At 40.9% G+C, this 19,451-nt stretch overlaps 3 protein-coding genes across 6 annotated transcripts; all 3 read left to right on the top strand.

Moving 5' to 3' along the window:
* Window positions 1-277: 277 nt before the first annotated feature.
* Window positions 278-4,901, top strand: haus7 (HAUS augmin-like complex, subunit 7). Its single transcript, XM_084068888.1, has 9 exons — window positions 278-463; window positions 1,183-1,298; window positions 1,422-1,483; window positions 1,654-1,715; window positions 1,881-2,071; window positions 2,241-2,355; window positions 2,609-2,821; window positions 2,956-3,067; window positions 4,045-4,901. The coding sequence occupies exons 1-9, from the start codon at window positions 407-409 to the stop codon at window positions 4,104-4,106; spliced, it is 990 nt and encodes a 329-aa protein (XP_083925014.1). The 5' UTR covers window positions 278-406; the 3' UTR covers window positions 4,107-4,901.
* Window positions 4,902-5,772: 871 nt separating this feature from the next.
* Window positions 5,773-13,510, top strand: LOC311053409 (ninjurin-1-like). Of its 2 annotated transcripts, none has more exons than XM_084068921.1 (4): window positions 5,773-5,960; window positions 8,117-8,351; window positions 8,619-8,748; window positions 11,813-13,510. In XM_084068921.1, the coding sequence occupies exons 1-4, from the start codon at window positions 5,916-5,918 to the stop codon at window positions 11,877-11,879; spliced, it is 477 nt and encodes a 158-aa protein (XP_083925047.1). In that variant the 5' UTR covers window positions 5,773-5,915; the 3' UTR covers window positions 11,880-13,510. The 2 variants fall into 2 exon arrangements, with proteins under 2 accessions (XP_083925047.1, XP_083925048.1); XM_084068922.1 differs by lacking the exon at window positions 11,813-13,510 and adding an exon at window positions 9,375-9,479.
* A 1,673-nt stretch (window positions 13,511-15,183) lies between these two features.
* On the top strand, window positions 15,184-18,521 carry crebzf (CREB/ATF bZIP transcription factor). Of its 3 annotated transcripts, XR_014601630.1 has the most exons (4): window positions 15,184-15,348; window positions 16,285-17,110; window positions 17,314-17,390; window positions 18,088-18,521. XR_014601630.1 is itself a non-coding variant. In XM_084068895.1 (2 exons), the coding sequence occupies exon 2, from the start codon at window positions 16,335-16,337 to the stop codon at window positions 17,112-17,114; it is 780 nt and encodes a 259-aa protein (XP_083925021.1). In that variant the 5' UTR covers window positions 15,184-15,348; window positions 16,285-16,334; the 3' UTR covers window positions 17,115-18,521. The 3 variants fall into 3 exon arrangements, 1 of the variants encoding a protein (XP_083925021.1); XR_014601631.1 differs by having other exon boundaries at window positions 16,285-17,390; XM_084068895.1 differs by having other exon boundaries at window positions 16,285-18,521.
* The last annotated feature ends 930 nt before the right edge of the window (window positions 18,522-19,451 follow it).

Genomic DNA, 19,451 nt, shown 5'->3' with positions numbered 1-19,451 from the left:
TATTTGAAAATAGCAGATCTACAAGCTCTGGTGCGACGCGTTGTGAGCTTGTAGATCTATTTTCAAAAGAAACATTTGGAATAGTTTAACAACACATCTCGAAATCTGATACATGTCCCTGGCACAAAATATTCTCAGTCGGCAGACACATATTGGGATTGGGGTCATTGACATGAACATATTTGCGAGCCACTGGTTCAAGCAACATTAGGAAACAAGCCCAAAACAAACGCAACCACAAATATTTACAAGTAACTTTACAGAAAAACAAGCCTAAAGTCGCTTATAATAAGCGGACATGGCAACACTGAAGCTAACCCACAGTGTGACGGAAATTACGTTTTAAAAAGTCGACCACATCCGATCCCGCCCGTCGTCATCTTATGTCGACAGACTTGTTTGGAAGATGGCGGGTGCTTTGAAAGAGAAACAACTTGCTCAAAATGTTTACACTGCCTTGCAGGTAAGAAAATGAAATGCTATTTAAAGTGTTACGGTTTTAAGGATTGTGGTGATGTGTACGTCCTACATCATTAAGATCACCAAATCAGCCTATAGTCATCAAAACGATAGTCATCTCTAGCAGACGCTTAATACCCGAATCGGGAGATACTTAAAACTACTTCAAAGTAAATGGGATTATCATGTAAAAATCAAACCTATCTAACAAGATCTAGTTATAGACTTAACTCTGACCGTCACTGCGTCCAAATTGTCAAAATAACATTCTTAGCGTTTGTGCTCAAGCAAACGGTATATGTCTGTCCAAATAACATGACATGTGAACAGGAAACCAGCCTGCATAGTATAAATGATGCTAGAATGCTAGATGCTTGTAGCATCAAAATAGGTGACAATAGAGGAGTGCTATAAAGTGTCATAAAGTCTCAACAGGTGAGTTCTAATCCTGCAGTCCTGGCTGAGGGGGAACCATTATAACTATGTGGGGAACCCATGGAGGATAAGATAAGAGTCTGGGATGCTAGGACTGTTAGCCAGTGTGTTGTAAAGGAAGATGGAATCTGAAGTGTTACTGTCTGGGGAAGGGGTGTAGAGAGGACAGCTGTGCTAAGTTTAAATATTTGCCATTCTAAAGAGCGGTCTGATTCGTAATAGTAACGTGTTGTTGTTTTTTGCATTGCATGACTAATCATATCTGTTGTATTTGTGTTTATCATTCAGGCTGTGTCTTGTCCCCTGGTTGAGGGGTTGTGTTTACAAGATGCTGACAGTATGCAGCAGCTGCTGTGTACTCCCTCTCAGCACCGCACAGATATCCTGGCTTGGATTTGCACCATGTAATTCATTTATCTTGTCCTCCAAACTTAAAAAGGCATGCATTAACAATGAGAAAACTCTTATCTATTACCTTCCATGAAAAACACAATAACCCTACTTCCATCTTCTGTTTTTGATGACAGCATAAATCCAAATCTGAAGATGTCATCCCTGAAATACAAAGATCCTGATGTTCTAGCTAAAGGTGAGGTGACAGGGGTGAGAAAACTGAGTTTTTTTTGGTGTATCAAGGGACTAATGAAAGACAGTATATTGTGTACTGTATATTATATTATGCACACAGTAGCCCTTAATGTTACCTTTTTTGCACTATGACTTTTAAGCATTAACCCTTTTCTTCTTTCCTTGAAACAGAAATGGCAGCTTTTGGGCAGGAGTTGACTCTCTGCAAAGCAGATGACTTAGATCTCATCAGGGTGAGACCAGTAGAAATGTAATAATACTGGGAGGATGAAAGCCAGCAACTCTTTTTAGAACGCTATTTGCAATGAAGTTCTCTTACCATTAGAAATTACGTCAGCCCCTGCCAGCATAAATTAATTTGTTGTTGGTCTAAATTAGTTGTTTTTGCCCCGATCCAGGGCAATGCATGTCCTTGGCAACAGCTTCAATTCCAGGAACAACTATTAACTTTGGTCCCAGGCCCTGCAAGGCCTACTGAAGGGGACGTGGATGGAGAAGTGCTACTGAGAGACCTTTACTCTGCTGAGACTCTGCCCCATCTCACACACATGCTAAAACCTGCACTCGACCCCTGGCCAGCTGACATGAAGTACACGCTCTTCCTCTTTATTCTCAAGTATTCACATCTTATTGTCCCTGATGTTGGTCTTAACTCTCAACACCTGATCCAACGTTAAACAGAACTGAATGGTCAATAGGATGTGATTTCCTGAATGTGTTCTCCACTGGACCGTCATCTAATAAATTCCTTTCCTCAGGGCTTCACGCAAGGGTCTGAAGTCATCATCTTACATACTGAGTAAAGAGGAGACTGCTGATGTTGTAACTCTTGTCCAGTCTACACAGACTGCATTGGAGCAGCTACAATCAGAGGTAAACTTACTCGTTTTGATTCTGAAGAGTTTTAAACTAGGTGGAAGTGGCAAAACTAAACATAGCGGAAAAATTCTATACTTAAAATGGACATATTTTCATTGTGTCCTCAATGGTAGCTTACAATCATATAAATAAAGCATTATTTTTATTATGTTATTTTTTCTTTTTTTCTAGTAGGCACATGTCCCATCTATTTCTATTTATTTATGGATGTCACTGTCACTTTGTTATTTCCTACCATTTGTTGCAGTGTGAATTCTTACAAAGTGACGCTCAAAGTTCTGGAGTCTTGTCTCCATGTGTGTTGCGTATGGCAGTATGTGATCTTTGTCAGCTAATGGGTGCCTTCAGCCATGTCTACGAGACAGACCTCAAAGCTTACTGCAACAGATCCCCCCCCAGTCTTAGCAGAGAAATGGACACCTTCCACAGGGTTCACCAGCTACTGCAAGCCTGCAAAACAGTAAGTACCCACTATAGATAAAGGCATGCATACAAATAAACACATGTTTCTTATGAAACGGAAGATAAAAGTTTTCCCTAATAAACCTAAATCACATATTTTTTTCTTTTCTGTTGCTCTCCCTTATTTATCAGGAGTTAGAAATGCTAAAGGAAGTATCAGAGGCCTCTCAGTCCATGACTGAGAGAGTGAGCGATCTAAAGACAAAGCCTCTGTACTGGAACCGTGGAGAAAAGTGTACCTTACGTAAGTACGCACGCACGCACGCAATGCAGATGCACACCATGGCCATATGTATCAAGGGTGTGTATTGTGTATGTATACAAATTATGCTGAGCAAATATCTACGCTAAGATCGGTATGTGTGAAAAGGATACTTGACCTGAGAAGGTGCCTACATGTGTTACAACAAAACATTAAGTGTTTTGGTGAAAGGGTGGTGAGAAGAGATGGCAGCATTAACATTGCATGTTTGTGGGTATTAACACATCGGGTGCCAGCATTTTTTCATGACAACTTACCGTGGGTGCCAGCATTCTCCCCATTGACTGCGCTTTGCTGTTTAAAGTTTCCGCGTGCGTTACAAGCAAATCCACGCAAAAAAAAAGCATCGATTCATGTTCTGCCATGAGCCTGGCTACAGGCTGGAACCATAACATTCCCCTCGCGGGTTACAACGGGGGGGGGGATCGCGCATCGCGCTTGACCGTTTTTCCCCACAGGAAACAGATTCGGAGATATAGGCGTTTCAAAGTAGGAAATAGACAGGAAGCGGATGGGGGGGAAAAAAAGTGTTTCCGGTGAGCGATCTGGCACTTCCTTCGCAGGATTACAATGGGTGCTCCCAGAGCTGCTCTAGCCCCGCCCGCGCGGAGAAAAACGAAAAAAACAAAAAGACTGAAATCACGGTTCAGACCGTGTTCGGCACCGAAGCTTCGGAACCGCCACTATGTAAACACACGGTTCAGACCGTGTTTGGCACCCGATGTGTTATGAATTAGTGTTAAGTTGTGCTTCTTTTTCACTGTTTTCTCAGCCATTGTCTGAGATGTTTTATCTACATTAATATGAACTTGTGTACGTTTTCATATATCTGATGGAAAAACTTGGGTACATCGAAATGCAGAACAGTGTGTAAATGTGTACGCATCAGTTTAGTGTGGAGGCTGTGCAAATTTAGTCGCTGTCTTTTCATGTTTTTTTTCTTTTCTTTTTTCCCCCAGCGGAGCAGTTGGATGAACTAACCAGGCGGTACAGCGACTTTCTTTCCCTGCTTCATGCCTAGCAAAGTGAATACATCAACCAGTGGTCCTGGTCATGTACCTCACCCAACATGCCACAAATACAGACTTGAAAATAAATCCTCATTGCGAACGCGGAAGAGTGGAGCATACTATGAAACTCTGCTCTCATTGTGTCTCTGTCTGTCTGTGTGCAGTATGTGTGCACTGCACTGCCTGTGTGCAACCAACAGAGTGGCGCCAGAGTGCAGTCAAAACACACACACACACACACACACACACACACACACACACACACACACACACACACACACACACACACACACACACACACACACACACACACACACACACACACACACACACACACACATATACATATATATATACACACACACACACAGTCCGTAAATGCACAATATTTTCGAGCTGCGTTCGCTTCCAGCGTTCGCGCGTCTTACTTGTAGAACAATAAGTAGTCTATAACACAAGAAGATGCACTGTGTCTGTTCTTTTCCCCTGTTGTTTTTTATAGCTGTTTTTGTGTTTTTTCTTATGATGAATAAAGTTCGTTCTCATTCTGATGACTGTGTAACCCCAGGACAGATGAATTTCCCCCGAGCGATCAAATAAATTAAGGTCTGTCTATCTTAAGATTATTGCTGATTCTGCAAATAATTATACAAATGTATATGAAATCATTGTCATCATTGTCGTAGGGGAGGGGCATTGTACCAGTTGGTAGTAATTAATGTCACACATTATGTTTCAGCTGAAAAAGGAGAGCTTGCGGGTACCCTACCGAGGCTGCTCATCCTTAAACATGTTTCAAACCTTAAAGCTAGTCTGTTACAGAGTTTCTGACAATAATTCTGTTATGCATGGTACATTATTTTCAAGTGATTTTAATTGTTTGTATTTTGATTTGAAATGCCGTTGTTTAGGGCCAGCATAGAGCTGGATGTCAAACTTAACAGACTTTGTGAATGAATTTTGAGAGTAGCCTACAATACTTTTACTCAAGTACATGTGTGACGAAAAAAATGATACTTTTAAAGTAGACTTTTTCAAAAGATGTGGCTACATGCCGCTTGACCAGTTGACCAGAAACATTGCCATCAAGAAATCCATATTATATTCCTGAGTGTTATTAACGGAAAGAAAGTTGGTTGTTAATTTGCACTGTATTCCCATAGTAATTGCTACAGTATAATGTTTGTTCAGTAACGGAGGTACCTGTCTCTCCAGCTCTTTAGTAGACAAAATGTTTAGTTCTAGATAGTGAGGATACCAATTTCATCCAATTTCATCCAATCAGGAGAGAGACTTCATACAGGATGCAAGATAAAGAAGTGAAACTGGAAATGATGACACAGAAAATGAGCTGACAGAACTGTAATTGGTGTTCCAGTTGAACATTAAACGGAAAACACATTTTGTTTTCTGTTTACTAAAGAGCTGGTCGGAGACGGGGAGAGCCGGGAGATCCCTGCATGAATATGACTAGCCTACTATAAACATTTTATTTTCACCCGAAATAAAAAACACTATATAGCCTACTTGAGAGAGAGAGAGAGAGAGAGAGAGTGTGTGTGTGTGTGTGTGTGTGTGTGTGTGTGTGTGTGTGCGTGTGTGTGTGCGTGCGTGTGGAGGGGGCGGCATTGACTGTCCAGTTTGCTCTCTGAAGAACATTACGTAAGTACACCAGTGGAGGGTGTACACTGAGTAACTGACCTACGCCTAATTTTCAATTGTTTAAACCCATAGAGAGTAGTACAATAACATATACATTTTCCTTGTTGACGAAAATCGGGCTTCTAGCTTCTTCACTCGGGACGGGTCACGGGAAGACAATGGATAGCGAGATGAGAACGAATAAACTTGACGCTGACAAAGAGGCAAGTAAACAGACGACAGTTGACGCTGTCACTTCTTAAATGTTAATCCTGTCGGGAGTGGCGCGCCAATGACTGCACGCACCCAAAAGTTCTGGTGCTGTGTGACATTGGGGCGTGACCAGAGCTAGGCGCAACTTATTTGTGAATACTAGCCCTACAACTATTACATTTGGGTAAGGCTTTAATTATTTTAAGATACACATGTTAATAATGAACTGGTTGTTTGTAGGCGTGAGTATTAGCTCTGTAGTCATTATCATTGTGCATGCCTTATTCTACTTTATAGTACAAACTTTATGCTTACTAATGGGTTGTAACTTGTAATCGATATACATTATAACTATGGTTGTAATAGGTTAGTTGTCTCCGCCAGGCCGAACGCCATGGCCTAGACTGTTTTGCACCCTGTCTGTCCGTCTGCTAATCTCCGGCACCATTGGCTTGATAGCAGCGAAACTGTGCATGCACAGTCTATGATGCACACTCCCTGGATGCCAGAGCAGAACCTCTGCCAAATTTTTCACATGGGCCTGTTATAGCGCCACTAGGAGGCCGCTTTTTCCAAAACACATTTTTTGACAATACTCCTGCAGATTTTGTCCAAACATCATGCAAATCAGTACACAATATCTCTATAGTCATTAAACGAAGCGGGTCTTTCAGATTTCTCATATTCCATCCTGATTGGCTAAAATTGGCTTCCAAAGTTTGCAGGAGTGCTTCGTTTTGAACAAAATGCCTCAAATCATGAACACAGCGTGCGATTTCCGTGAAATATTGCACGCACATTCCCACTAAGCCGAGAAAGAAATGCCACTTAACATTTTTCAAATCAGCCTCATGGTGGCGCTATAATAGGCCGATTCGTGTTTTTGCCTATAACTGCACTGATCTGTGTAAAACTTTGTATGTGAACTCCCTAGAAGCCAAGGAAAAACGTTTGCCCTGCATTTATCACATCTGCTTTTCATAGCTCCACCAGGAGGCCGACTTATGTAAAACTTCTGATTGCGGTGAAACTTTGCACGCACATTCGCACTACGTTGTGGAACAAATGCCACCCTTTTAACACTACATCAGCAGGAGGCCGATTTTTGCAAAAACTTTATTCCAAACATCCCGCAAATCGGTACACATTATCTATAGTCAAGTGATCAAGACAGATCTGTCCGATTTTTCATATTCCATCCTGATTGGCGAATTCCGAACATTGCTGGCCCACAATAACCTACCTGACCTGGCGGAGACCTCTGCTCCAAGGAGCACTTTTTCTAGTATGAAGCTATATGGAAATTATAGGTAGGTATTGCACGGTTCATCAATATTAACTGGCCTATTATGCGCATATAATAGCTATATGGGCTATATACAAACCTATATTATAGGCCTATATATTAAAATTGGCTAATGGGAGGGACGGCCGGCTGGCGGACCACAGCCACGTCACTCTGACTCAGACATAACCATAAACAAACCCGATACGCCAATATATAGGTAGGACCATGGCCACGTCACTATGACTCAGACATAACCATAAACAAACACAATACGCCCATTTATATGCATAAATGGAGATCCAGAGCCACAAATCAGGCCGCTATGCCCATATATGGTCATGTGCATATATGGGACCAACCGACTTCAAACTCGGCGAGCACATCGGCAAGGACTCAAGGGAATGCGGTGCCCACAATCGAGTAGGTCGGATATGCAGTTGGCCAGCACCGCTGATCCGACCGATATGTCCATTTATAGGCATATAAATGTCCAGTTTATCCAGTTTTCCAGAACCGCCGATCTAACCGATCTAACCGATCTAACCGATAAGCCCATATATGGGCATGCCAACAATATATGGGCATAAAAGGGACGAGGCCTGACAGATACAGAGATCTCCATATATGGGCACAAAAGGGACACAGACAGACGGGTAGGCTACTACAGGTACTCTGACAAAGCTCCCGACACTATCACTCAGACATATAGGTCAGATCGGCGTGAGGTGTGAGGGCCGCATAGCAGCCTGAATATATATCATATGTATATATCAGCGAAGATATTGGTGTTAAGGAGGGAACCCCCCCAGAGCACCCCGGTAAACTAATTATATAAGGTTTGTTAAGTGGTTCATTAACTTCTCCTCTCCAAACTCACAGGCTTGCACAGACTCCTCTTTGAAATTGAACAGGCGCATCAACCTGAATCGTTATGCCACTAAGAAGAGTGCAGCTCAGAGCATGTTAGACATATCGCTGCTGATGGCCAACTCTTCTCAGCTGAAGACTGTTCTGTACGTGGGGCCTCGGTACCGCTTCTACAGTCATCTCATCGTCCTTCTGTCTCTCTCCATCACCTTACAAATCATAGTGGGAGTGCTCCTCATCTTCATTGGTAAGTAAATCTACCCCAAAACAAAGTTGTGCGTTACATTCACCCATTCAAACACTGACAGCAGAGGCAACCATGCAAGGTACCAACCTGCTCACTGGGAGCAGTTAGGGGTTCAATGTCTTGCTGAAGGACACTTTGACATGACACTAGGAGGAGCCAGAGATTGAACTCCTCCTCCTGTCTTTGTTTGTTTTTATTTCTCACAGTTTTTTATTATTGTGAGCTCATGATACTTTATTTGTTGATGTGTGCTTTATGTATCTGCAGTGAAGTATGACCTAAACGATGTGAGGAAGCATGCCAAGCTGAACAATATGAACAACGCAGCAACATTGTTTGTGTTCTTCACGGTCGTCATCAACATTTTTATCATGGTGCTTGGAACCGAGGGACATGGGTAGGCACACATTTGACTGTATACACCAAGAGAGGACAGCTAACTTACACACACACACACACACACACACACACACACACACACACACACACACACACACACACACACACACACACACACACACGTCACAGACCGGCTCAAGATGTGTGACAAAAAAGGGATACCACGCATATATTCAGATGTTGCATCTCTTCACGGTACAATGACATCAATAACATTTACAATTTTACAGTTTAAGATAATCTAGAAGGAGGTTGAATTGAGCGATGATGACAGTAAAATCATCACAAAGAGTTGCTAATATGCTTGTTGATAGACCATTTTAACAGTATATCTGATCTAATTTGGATGTCAGGAGTAGTAGACATACAAAGGAAAACAAACATGATCAGATAAGGCTAAGTAGTCTATCATAATCACCATTTAAATATTGAGACCCTTTGTCATAATCAAATCTAAGATGTACTATGGGTGATTTAGAAGGACTGGAAACAGTTATTGTAGTTTAACTTGTGAACATTTCAATATAACATAAAGGTAATATCCAAATGATAGCTGCTTGCACTGAAGAACGTCATAAATAAAGGCAACTAATCCACCTCCTTTCCTATCAACTTACTCTCCAGCCATATCAGGTGAAACAGGCCTTTCAGAAAATCGACGGCAACAAGGCAGCCGGACCTGACGGTGTTCCAGGCCGTGCACTGAAAGCGTGTGCTGCCCAGCTTGCCACAGTCTTTGCAGACATATTCAATCTGTCACTTAGGCAGTCGATTGTTCCAACCTGTCTGAAAGAGACCACCATTATCCCTGTACCCAAGTCCTCGGCTATCACCTGCATGAACGATTACCGGCCGGTCGCTCTCACGCCGGTGGTCATGAAATGTTTCGAGAGACTGGTGCTGGCAAATATCAAATCCTACATCCCCCCACTCATGACCAACACCAGTTTGCCTATAAAGCTAATAGATCAACTGACGACGCTGTCGCCCTAGTACTACATAAGACCCTGTCTCACTTGGAAAATTTCGAGAGGAGGCCCGACATCTATGTACTTACACTGTAAGGTTACTATTTGTTGACTTTAGCTCGGCATTTAATTCCATCAGCCCCCGTAAACTGGTCATCAAACTAAAACTGTTGGGAATACAGCCAAAACTCTGTCTGTGGATACTGGATTTCCTGACCAATAGGCCCCAAAGGGTCAGGTTAGGCCAACACATATCTCCCACAGTGACATTAAACACCGGCGTGCCCCAAGGATGTGTCCTCAGCCAATTCCTCTACTCTCTGTTTACCAGTGACCTGGTCTCCCATCACAGCTCAAACACTCTGGTTAAGTTTGCAGACGATACCACCGTCATAGGTCTGATAACAAACAATGATGAGGAGGCATACAGGGAGGGAGTCAGGAGTCTGGTGGCAAAGTGTGAGGACAATGACTTGATCTTGAATCCAAAAAAGACCAAGGAGATGATCATAGACGTCCGGAAAGGACAGCCATGTCACAGAGGTCTGTGTATTGGAGAGGAGGAGGTGGAGAGGGTCTCGAGTTTTAAATTCCTCGGAGTCACCATCACAGAGGACCTGACCTGGAGCCTCAATACCACAAGTTTGGTCAAGAGGGCCCAGAAGCGCCTCTTTTTTCTGAGGACACTAAAACGCAACGGACTTGCACAGAACCTGCTCATTAATTTCTATCGCTCCACTATCGAGAGCATCCTGACCTACGGCTGCACAGTGTGGTATTCGAGCTGCACCGATGTAGAGCGGAAAGATCTGCAGCGTGTGGTCAAGACTGCACAGCGGATTATAGGTGCACAACTGCCTCATCTGGCTGACGTTCACTCACGCCGTCTCCACAAGCGAGCCTCGAGAATTCTCGAGGACCCCACACATCCCAGCCACCACTTGTTCGAGACCCTGCCCTCGGGCAGACTGAAGGTAGTTAGAACCAGAACAAACAGGCTGTCCAACAGCTTTTTTCCAAGGGCTGTAAAAAGTCTGCTGGATTCTGACTCTCAATCACGCACGCGTACTCGCCAAATATGAACTAAATATGAAATATGAACTAAATATGAACACACCATGGATTTTGTTTCCCCGATCATGATGATGATGACAGTGCGTTGGTGTAGACTACTGAGCAAGTGCAATAATGTATATGTGCGATATGTTAATGCCAATAATGTTGCTTAAAGGAGACACACCATGAATTAAAAAAAAAAAAATTGATATTTAATATCATATGGTGTATGTCCCTCAAACCATTTTCAAAAGGTTTGAGCCTAAATCAACACTCAGATATACTCATCCCAAGTCAATTCTCTCAGGTTATAAAGCACTTTCAGCTGCAATACCAAAACGTCCTGTTGGGCAGAGGGGTGCTACTGAGCAATTCTAAATACTCAGAATACATCAAAATACATGGGCAGAAAGTTTGGTGATGTAAGCAAACTTGCCATTCTGAGATGGCCTGTTCAGACACGCCCATTTTGAAAATCTCTGAAATGAGAATGAATGACTGAATGTTAAAAAAATATATATTTTTGGGGTACAAGAGACACTGGGGAGCCCAAAAAATACAAAAAAAATAAAAAAAGTGAAATTCATGGTGTGTCTCCTTTAAGCTATATTATTTTATCCTTGTTTTTATTTATTTATCTTAAAATGACTGGGGGACTGACTGACCTGACTTTGACTACGGTTTTTATTGTTTTTTATTGTTCTTTCAATGTTCAGTGATCTTCTTTTAATACTGTTGTTGTCTGCAGAGGTACCAAACTATGTTTTGTTGTGTATGCAATGACAATAAAGCTCTTATCTTATCTTATCTTATCAACTCTGACATCCATTAAATTGAAATGAGGGGGCGCTAACTCAATAAGAACTTCTGCATTGCTGTTTTTACCTCACCAGGATTCATTTGAAAACATGAAATCAAGTTTATAGTCACTACGTTTTTAACAGTAATGACATAATTAATTGAAATTATTTTCTGATAAAGATCTGACATTACAATTACTGTCTTCAACCCTGATTTGTAATCTTCTGTTGTTTCCAGGTCACCAGTACCACCTGTGATGTCACTAGCAGAACCATACACCTTCCATATGGTCATTGAACATTGAACTGGAGCCATCACATTTAGTGGTTCATAAATATTTCAAGAAATCCACAAACAGATGGAATTTCGTCATCCCCTTGAGACTCATTAAATCTGAAGGACGTCAAGCTCTAAGTTGGTGAAGATGTGATTTTAATATCTGTAATGATATATCAGGCACAATAATGTTTGACTAGTGGGAAAAAATGTCCACCATTCATTCAATATCAATTTATGTTTTTGCGTACATGCAGATGGTTTGCTGCTTAGTATTTGTTGTCTAAATTGACATCATATATATATATATATATATATATATATATATATATATATATATACATACATACATACATACATACATACATACATACATACATACATACATACCTGTACATACATACAATTATTTCCTGTGAACTATTATGTTTTTTGATTTTTTAAATATTATTATGTTGTTTTTTCCTCCAAGGATCTCCAATTTGATATGTAGGCCATGGACCTATTTGATAAGGTTCTTTTCAATTTATGAAAGATTTCATTATTAGACATGATTTGATCTGATATAGTCTGTCATATGGCCCAGAATTCCTTTACAACAGTGGTTCCTTCTCGAATATTTTAATTTCAAGGACCTACTTCACCCAGATTGATATGTATGTTGCTGCAGACCCCCACCTGAAAAGGTTATGTGCCAGGGACCCATAATAGAAGATTTGTGTAAAAGCAGCTAATTGGTTGTCTCTGTTTATTTTTGGCAGTGTTGTACACTAGCATATACATCTATTCGATTAAGTATTATTTTCTGTCAAAAGGAAGATTTTCTTTTTTTCATAACATATTTGGTATTCGTTTATGGGAAGGGGGATTTGTTTACAGAATAGAGCCCATCAGACCGAGGTCTTTTATGCCCATGTATGGACGAAAGGGGGACAGACAAAGCCTCATGTAGGCCGACCCCTTGGGTCTGGCAAAAAATGCACATATGCATGACAACTTATGCCCATATTTGGGCATGAAAGGCACTCAGACAAACAGATATATAGATCACTATATATGGGCATAAAGGGGACACAGGCAGACAGACAGACAGACAGACAAATATCTCCATATATGGGCATAAAAGGGACACAGACTGATGGGTACAACGGCTACACTGACAACCGGTACAACTGGTATTACGTTCCGAACAGGGGGCATGCGTGCCGAACGTGCATTGTTCCCGACTTGCATCGTTACAGAATAGGCCAAGTCAAGTTGTAATTAAAAGTGCAACTAGAGAAAAAGGTGACCATCTGGCTTTTGGCCCTTCATATGTGAAAGCTTCCCTGTAATGCCCTCCCAACTGTCCCCAATCACCTTTGAGTGTAATCTATGTTGATCATGTACTCAGTACTGTATTGTATGTCGGCAGCAATGTTATGTGTTATATTTGTTATATTATTTGTTATATTTCTGAAACGCATAACATGTTACATAATTTGTGATGAATGCAGTAAATGAAATATGAAAGTGGTGCAACTCTATGATTCTCAGACTTTAAGATCACTCACTCACTCACTCACTCACTCACTCACTCACTCGGCTGAAGTATCATATTTTTATGAATCAATCACAGACATTTGGTTGCAAAAAGTAGGTGATTGCTATAAAATATGTGGGTGATTATCTCATTAACCTTGTAATGGGGATGATATCACAGTTCTATGTACCTCTATGTATTCAATTCATAGACTTATATAGTAGCAACCAAACAGTTCAAATATCAACATACAGAATACAGAGACAATAACACTATATGTACAAACAAGACAAAGATACATAAAGAATAAACATATGTACAAAAAAATGGGGGGGGGGGGGGCATCTGTCTAACGGGATTACGGGAAAATGGTACTACCTCCTCTTTTGAGTTTTTAAGGCTGTTTTAAATGAGCCCAGCAAACTGCATTTTTTGAGGGATGGGGTTAGACTATTCCAAACCTTGGTGGCAGTGCTGTAGAAGGAGAATTTGCCCATGTTTGTTTTATGGGTGGGTGGTACCAGATTGTTAACGCTCCCTCTAGTTTCGTGACTGTGGGTGTCACTAAATTTTTGGAGGTATTTAGACAGATATGCGGGTATAGAGGGCATTTCAGGCAAATTTGCTTTAACAATTTTGAAGACCAATCCCATTTTTTGTTGTTTAACCCTGTCTTCTACCTTGAGCCAGCCTAGGCTGGCAAAATGAGTGGGAGAGAGGTGGGTCATGGTCCCCAGTCCGAGAAGTAGTCGAATCAGTTTGTTTTGGGAGATTTGAAGCTTAGTCTTCAGTGACACTGAGGTGTTGGAGTACCAAGAGGTGCAAGCATAATCAAAAAGGGGCTGAATCGGGGCCCATGATAGGGTCCTAAGGGCGTTCTTGTTGACAAAAGAGGAAACTCTGCCCATAAATCTGGTTCTCTGATTTACTATTTTGACCACCTTTGTTGCCATGCTTTCACCTGTCAGGTTTTTGTCAAGAATACAGTGTAGACAGTAGATAGTGTACATTGTACATGTTTTGCATAGTTTCTGTGCTTAACTTGTTGTCTTTATATTGTTGCTTACCTTTATATTTTGAGTAAATCATACATTTTGCTTCAGTGTAACTCACCAAGCTCACCAAGACAAATTCCTTGTATACGTAAACATACCTGGAAATAAAAGTGTTCTGGTTTTTGATCACTCATATTCTGATACAGCAAAGGATGACTGGTGAGTTACATCAAAGCTGCCTTATTATTAAGTGAATGGATGATTGCATGGACAGAGCCTCTGAATAGGGCTACGTACTCCAGACCAGTAGGTGGTGGTGTATATTGCGTGACGCGTGCAAGTGAGGTCGTGCACAGTGTTGCCATGTCCGCTTATTATAAGCGACTTTAAGCTTGTTTTTAGTAAAGTTGCTTGTAGATATTGGTAGTTGTTGTGGGTTACGGTTTTTGGGCTTGTTTCTTAAAGTGTAGTTGCTTATTTGGGCTTGTTTGTTAAGTATTGTTGTTTAAACCTGTAGTTCTCAAACATTTCTGAAAAAAACTTCTGATATATTATTTTGTTTTGTATTTTGTGCCAGAGACCACCATACAAGATTTTGTGAATTTGAAAATGTTCCTCAATTTTCTATTTTTTCCCCAAGATTTTTCTTTGAAAATAGCAGATCTATAATCGGATATTTGCAAATAACTATGTGCTTAGAGTTTAGAGTGCGTATGTGGCCTTCGCTTCTTTTGGGTTTGTTTTCATAGACATGGTTGCTTATTTCTCTCGCAAAATCTTGCAACACTGGTTGTGCACCACTGCGCGTGTGCGTACAACGGATGTCTGATAAGCGGGATCTGGAGTCGCCGTTGTTCTCCTTTCTTTGGTATTTTTTCATTTGAAAAGACGTTGACCACATCTCGAAGAATGATATCGTGCCTTTTATCCGAATCTTATAAATACACATTTTTCTACAATTGTTAGACGAGGAGGTACCGGTAAGTGTTGGAATGAAGGTGTACGAGTTGCAAATAAATAGATTGCTGCGTCATGCGTACGTTCAGTCTGCGAGCGCGGAACTTTAGCTTAGCCTTGCTATGCTATCCAATAAGTTGTTTGGTCAAATCTAAACATATTCGTGTTTTGAGTATTGTTTGTTTGCTGGTCATTTTTAATCGTAATATCAAATGTTATAACCGTTGTGCGTTGTCTTATAGCGAACAAGCTAACGTCTTGCCCAAGCTGAAAAAAAGCCGATCTAAAAGCTCTCAAAGCGTCTCATGCACGACGCAGCGTGAGCTTGTAGATCGGCTTTTTTTCGGCGCACGACACCGTCGTACAACTTTATATAAATCAGACAAACGCGGCCCGTGGCCTGCCGACTGCATAACCGTTGAGCGAGGGAAACGCAAGATGCAACTTAAACAAGTGATTTTAACGGGGGTAGTTGTATTATTTACCCCTTATATGTGTATTTCCCCCTTATTTTTCTGAACGGGTAACAGATTTGGGCAAATCTCAGTATTGTTCAGTGTGTTCGAGGCTTGGAGTAGTGACACGTTCTATTTACGTTGATGGGACACGCGCCATGTTGCTGTTCAGTCTTGCATAACAATGGTGCAAACCTTAAAGGACGACCATTTTCAACCTATCGTCATATAATTGGTCCTCATAATAATATGGGATCAATTTATCTTGAGCATTAGTGAGGACCAAGTATACCAAGATAAGTTGAAAATGGGTGCTTTAGGTATATGTCAGGCAAGGAATTAAAATAATAGTTTTGTTTTAATGTAATGATTGGTATTTTCTGCTGTTTGGGTTCTAGCCACGTGCTGTATAACGGGAGAATGGTGTTCTTGACATCCCTTTGTTTACCTAAATTGTTAGAGCATGCTACTAATGCCAATTATGTGCTTGTTTTTTTTTCACAGATAAGAAATTTGAGTTGCCATCTGTAAAGTTTGTCTTCTCACAAGCCAAAATGATCACCAGAAGAAGAGGCCGTGGAATCAACAACATTGAGGTGCAGTCACTTGAAGTTGAAGATGCTGTGGTAACGGTGGACAGTCCCCCAAGTTCATCAGAGAGCTCACCAACGGATGATATCGACGCAGCTGGGCTAGAGCTAGATGATTTACTTGGAATTGAAGATTTTGAATGGACACTTGAAAGAGATGAAACCACCTCGCTCTTTGATATGGGTTTGACACAACTGGGAGTGTACAATGCCATGGATCGTGATTCTGGGATCGACGCATCAACAACACCATCTCCAGAGAGGATCTCTTCTGATCTGAAGCGCAGGAGCAGCAGAGAAGACAAATCCGGGCACAACAACAAAAATGCCATCGCCGCCAGGATGAATCGTCTCAAGAAGAAAGAATACGTTGACGGCCTGGAGAAGAACGTAGGATTTCTTTCGACAGAGAACCACTCACTCAAGCAGGAAAACTCCCAGCTGAGCAAGAGAGTGGAAGAGTTGGAGGATGAGACCAGGTACCTGAGGGCCGTGCTGGCCAACGAGAGCATGTTAGCCCAGCTCCTGTCCAGGCTGAGCGGTGTGAATGGGATGAAATTATCTTCCTCGCTTTTCCAGGGGCCAACGTCAAATGACCACGACTACGCTCTGCCCCGGAAACGTGTGAAAGTGGAGGAGAAGGAGACCTCCGCTGGCGTGTGTCTGCACGTGGACAAGAACCATGTCTCAGTGGAGTTCTGCACCAAGTGTGCGGAGAGCGCAAGCACATCGCTCAAAATGTAGGGTCAAGTACTTCTATCTGTTTTAAGATATTGACACTGAACTTGATATGCCTCAGTATAATGAGGAATGGGGATTGATTAATGAACACTGTTGAGTTAGTCAAGAGCAGCATTACCTAAAAACTGCTGAATGTGCATGTTTGAAAATGTCATGAAAATGAAGTTTCAAGTACACGTTAACTGCTAAACCTTGTTGACAGTTTTTTTCTAGGTAATGGTTGATCTACCATGCGGGATGAATTGGCTGTCAGAACACCTTTGCCAGCTTGACTCCATGGTAAGGATCAGACAAGAAAAGATCTTGTTTCCCCCGCCAGAGTACTTGGTTACCCCTCCTTATTTTCTAAGTGCTTTGCACATAGCAGTTAACCTGTGATTAAGATTTTAGTCTGTGTACTAAATGTAAAAGCAAAAAAAAACCAAACATGTTTAGATTGAGGTGAAGGTTCACAAAGAGTGAGTAATCATTGATGCATTTTAACTCATTCAGTGCCAAACTTATTTATTCATGTTAATGGAATTTTGGTTCTGAGTGCCACAGCCAAAATTCATTGTAAAAAAAAAGTGCTTAGGAAGCGAGATACAGCCTTTTTAAGTTATAGGTTAAACAAGGAGTGGATGGAGCAGCAAATCTTCAAATCATCATATCTTGGGTTCTGAACATGTTTTTCCCAAAAAAAAAAAAAAAAAAAAAAAAAACTTTTATTTTGAAATTTTTTTTTATTTTGAAAAATTTTTTATGACGGATTTGACGGATCGTGGCGCTCTGGGCGTCAGGCCACGTGACGGATTTGACGGATTGTGGCACTCAATGAGTTAATTTGGTTAGAACACTGAAATTGAAAGTGATCCATTAAGTCAAAAATGTTATATCGGCATCATGTTTTGGTTGGAATTGGTCTCTTTGTGAATCAGCACCATTGTACAGAAGAATACTTTTCATTTAGCGCCACCTATTTTTCTTTATGCTAAAGTGGATTCTGCTGTTGGAAGTTGAAGAGGCTCGACGAGCTGCTGCCAACGTGGCCTGGTATTTTTTTAAAGGTAGTATCGGTAACAAATGGTGTAAGTGATTGCATTTTTTTTTTACCAGCACACCACCACATCTTAGCACTATAACTACAGCAGAATATACTAATGGTGAAGACAATTGCTGCATTATGTTGTAGTAACTATGAGGCTTTATGGTCTCATTCTAATGTTTTGTATACACTAACATTTTGGAATGTAAAGATCTAATTAATGAGCTTTTCCAAAATGACATTGTCTCAATGGTGCAATACACCATTTTCAATATAAGTGTAACAGAATGTTACTGTGTATATATCAGTGTATATCTGAATAAGCATTGTTTGAGGGACATGGGTTTGGGGCAAAGCTTTGACAAATAAATCGTATTTTCTTTATACTTCAGTTTCAGTTTAAACTATTTACAATGTGTCTTGTTCTATGTTGATATTAATGCATCTCTTTTTCTCTTTCTAAACAGCAAGCTATCTGCAGTAAAAGATCTAACTATTCCTGAACATTTGGGTAAAGTCTGGTAAAGGTTCACAAAACAAATGTCCAAGACCTCATTTGAGTGGATGCGCAACGCACTCTGAGAACCCATTTTGGTTAACGGCAAACATCTCTGAATTTCAGCATTAAAATGTTACTCCATTCCCTCAGTGAAATCCACCACCCCCAAAACGGAATTCTAAATGTTCCTTGCAGTGTAAACAGAAATTATGTAAACGAATATCTGCATAGCCAAAAAACAGAAGCTGAGATGCTTATCTGCAAGTAATTGTCTGGAACTGGTACATTTGTCATTAAAGGGGAATTTTGGACTAAGGTTTTCTTACCTTTTCTTTGACGTTATGATATCTTAGGATGAATGGTACAGTAGAAAAATGTCATAACTCCATCCTGGGTCCACCACAGCTTAAAACGTGCGCTAATAGGCCTTGCGCTAGATCGCATATTTGAATAGCTTTTTTCCCCGTTTTTTTTGGGTGAGATCTGACGTTCATAGTGACAGAACACTATGCAACCAAAAAAAAAAAAAACCTAAGTCTCGCTAGACGAGATTGAAATCTCGAGATTTCGGTCTCGTCTAGCAAGACTTCTGTTTTTTTTTTCTTTTTTCTTTTTTCTATGTGACAGTGTTCTGTCACTATAAACTATAAAATAAAAAACTACAAAAAAGCTATTAAAATACGAGATCTAGCGCAAGGCCTATTGGCGCATGTTTTAAGCTGTGGCGGACCCGGGATGGAGTTATGACATTTTTCTACTGTACCATTCATCCTAAGATATCATAACGTCATAGAAAGGGTAAGAAAACCTTAGTCCA

Source organism: Gymnoscopelus microlampas, assembly GCF_963454915.1.
Source record: "Gymnoscopelus microlampas genome assembly, chromosome: 10".
Lineage (NCBI taxonomy): Eukaryota > Metazoa > Chordata > Actinopteri > Myctophiformes > Myctophidae > Gymnoscopelus > Gymnoscopelus microlampas.
This window is presented reverse-complemented; position numbering and strand designations above follow the sequence as displayed.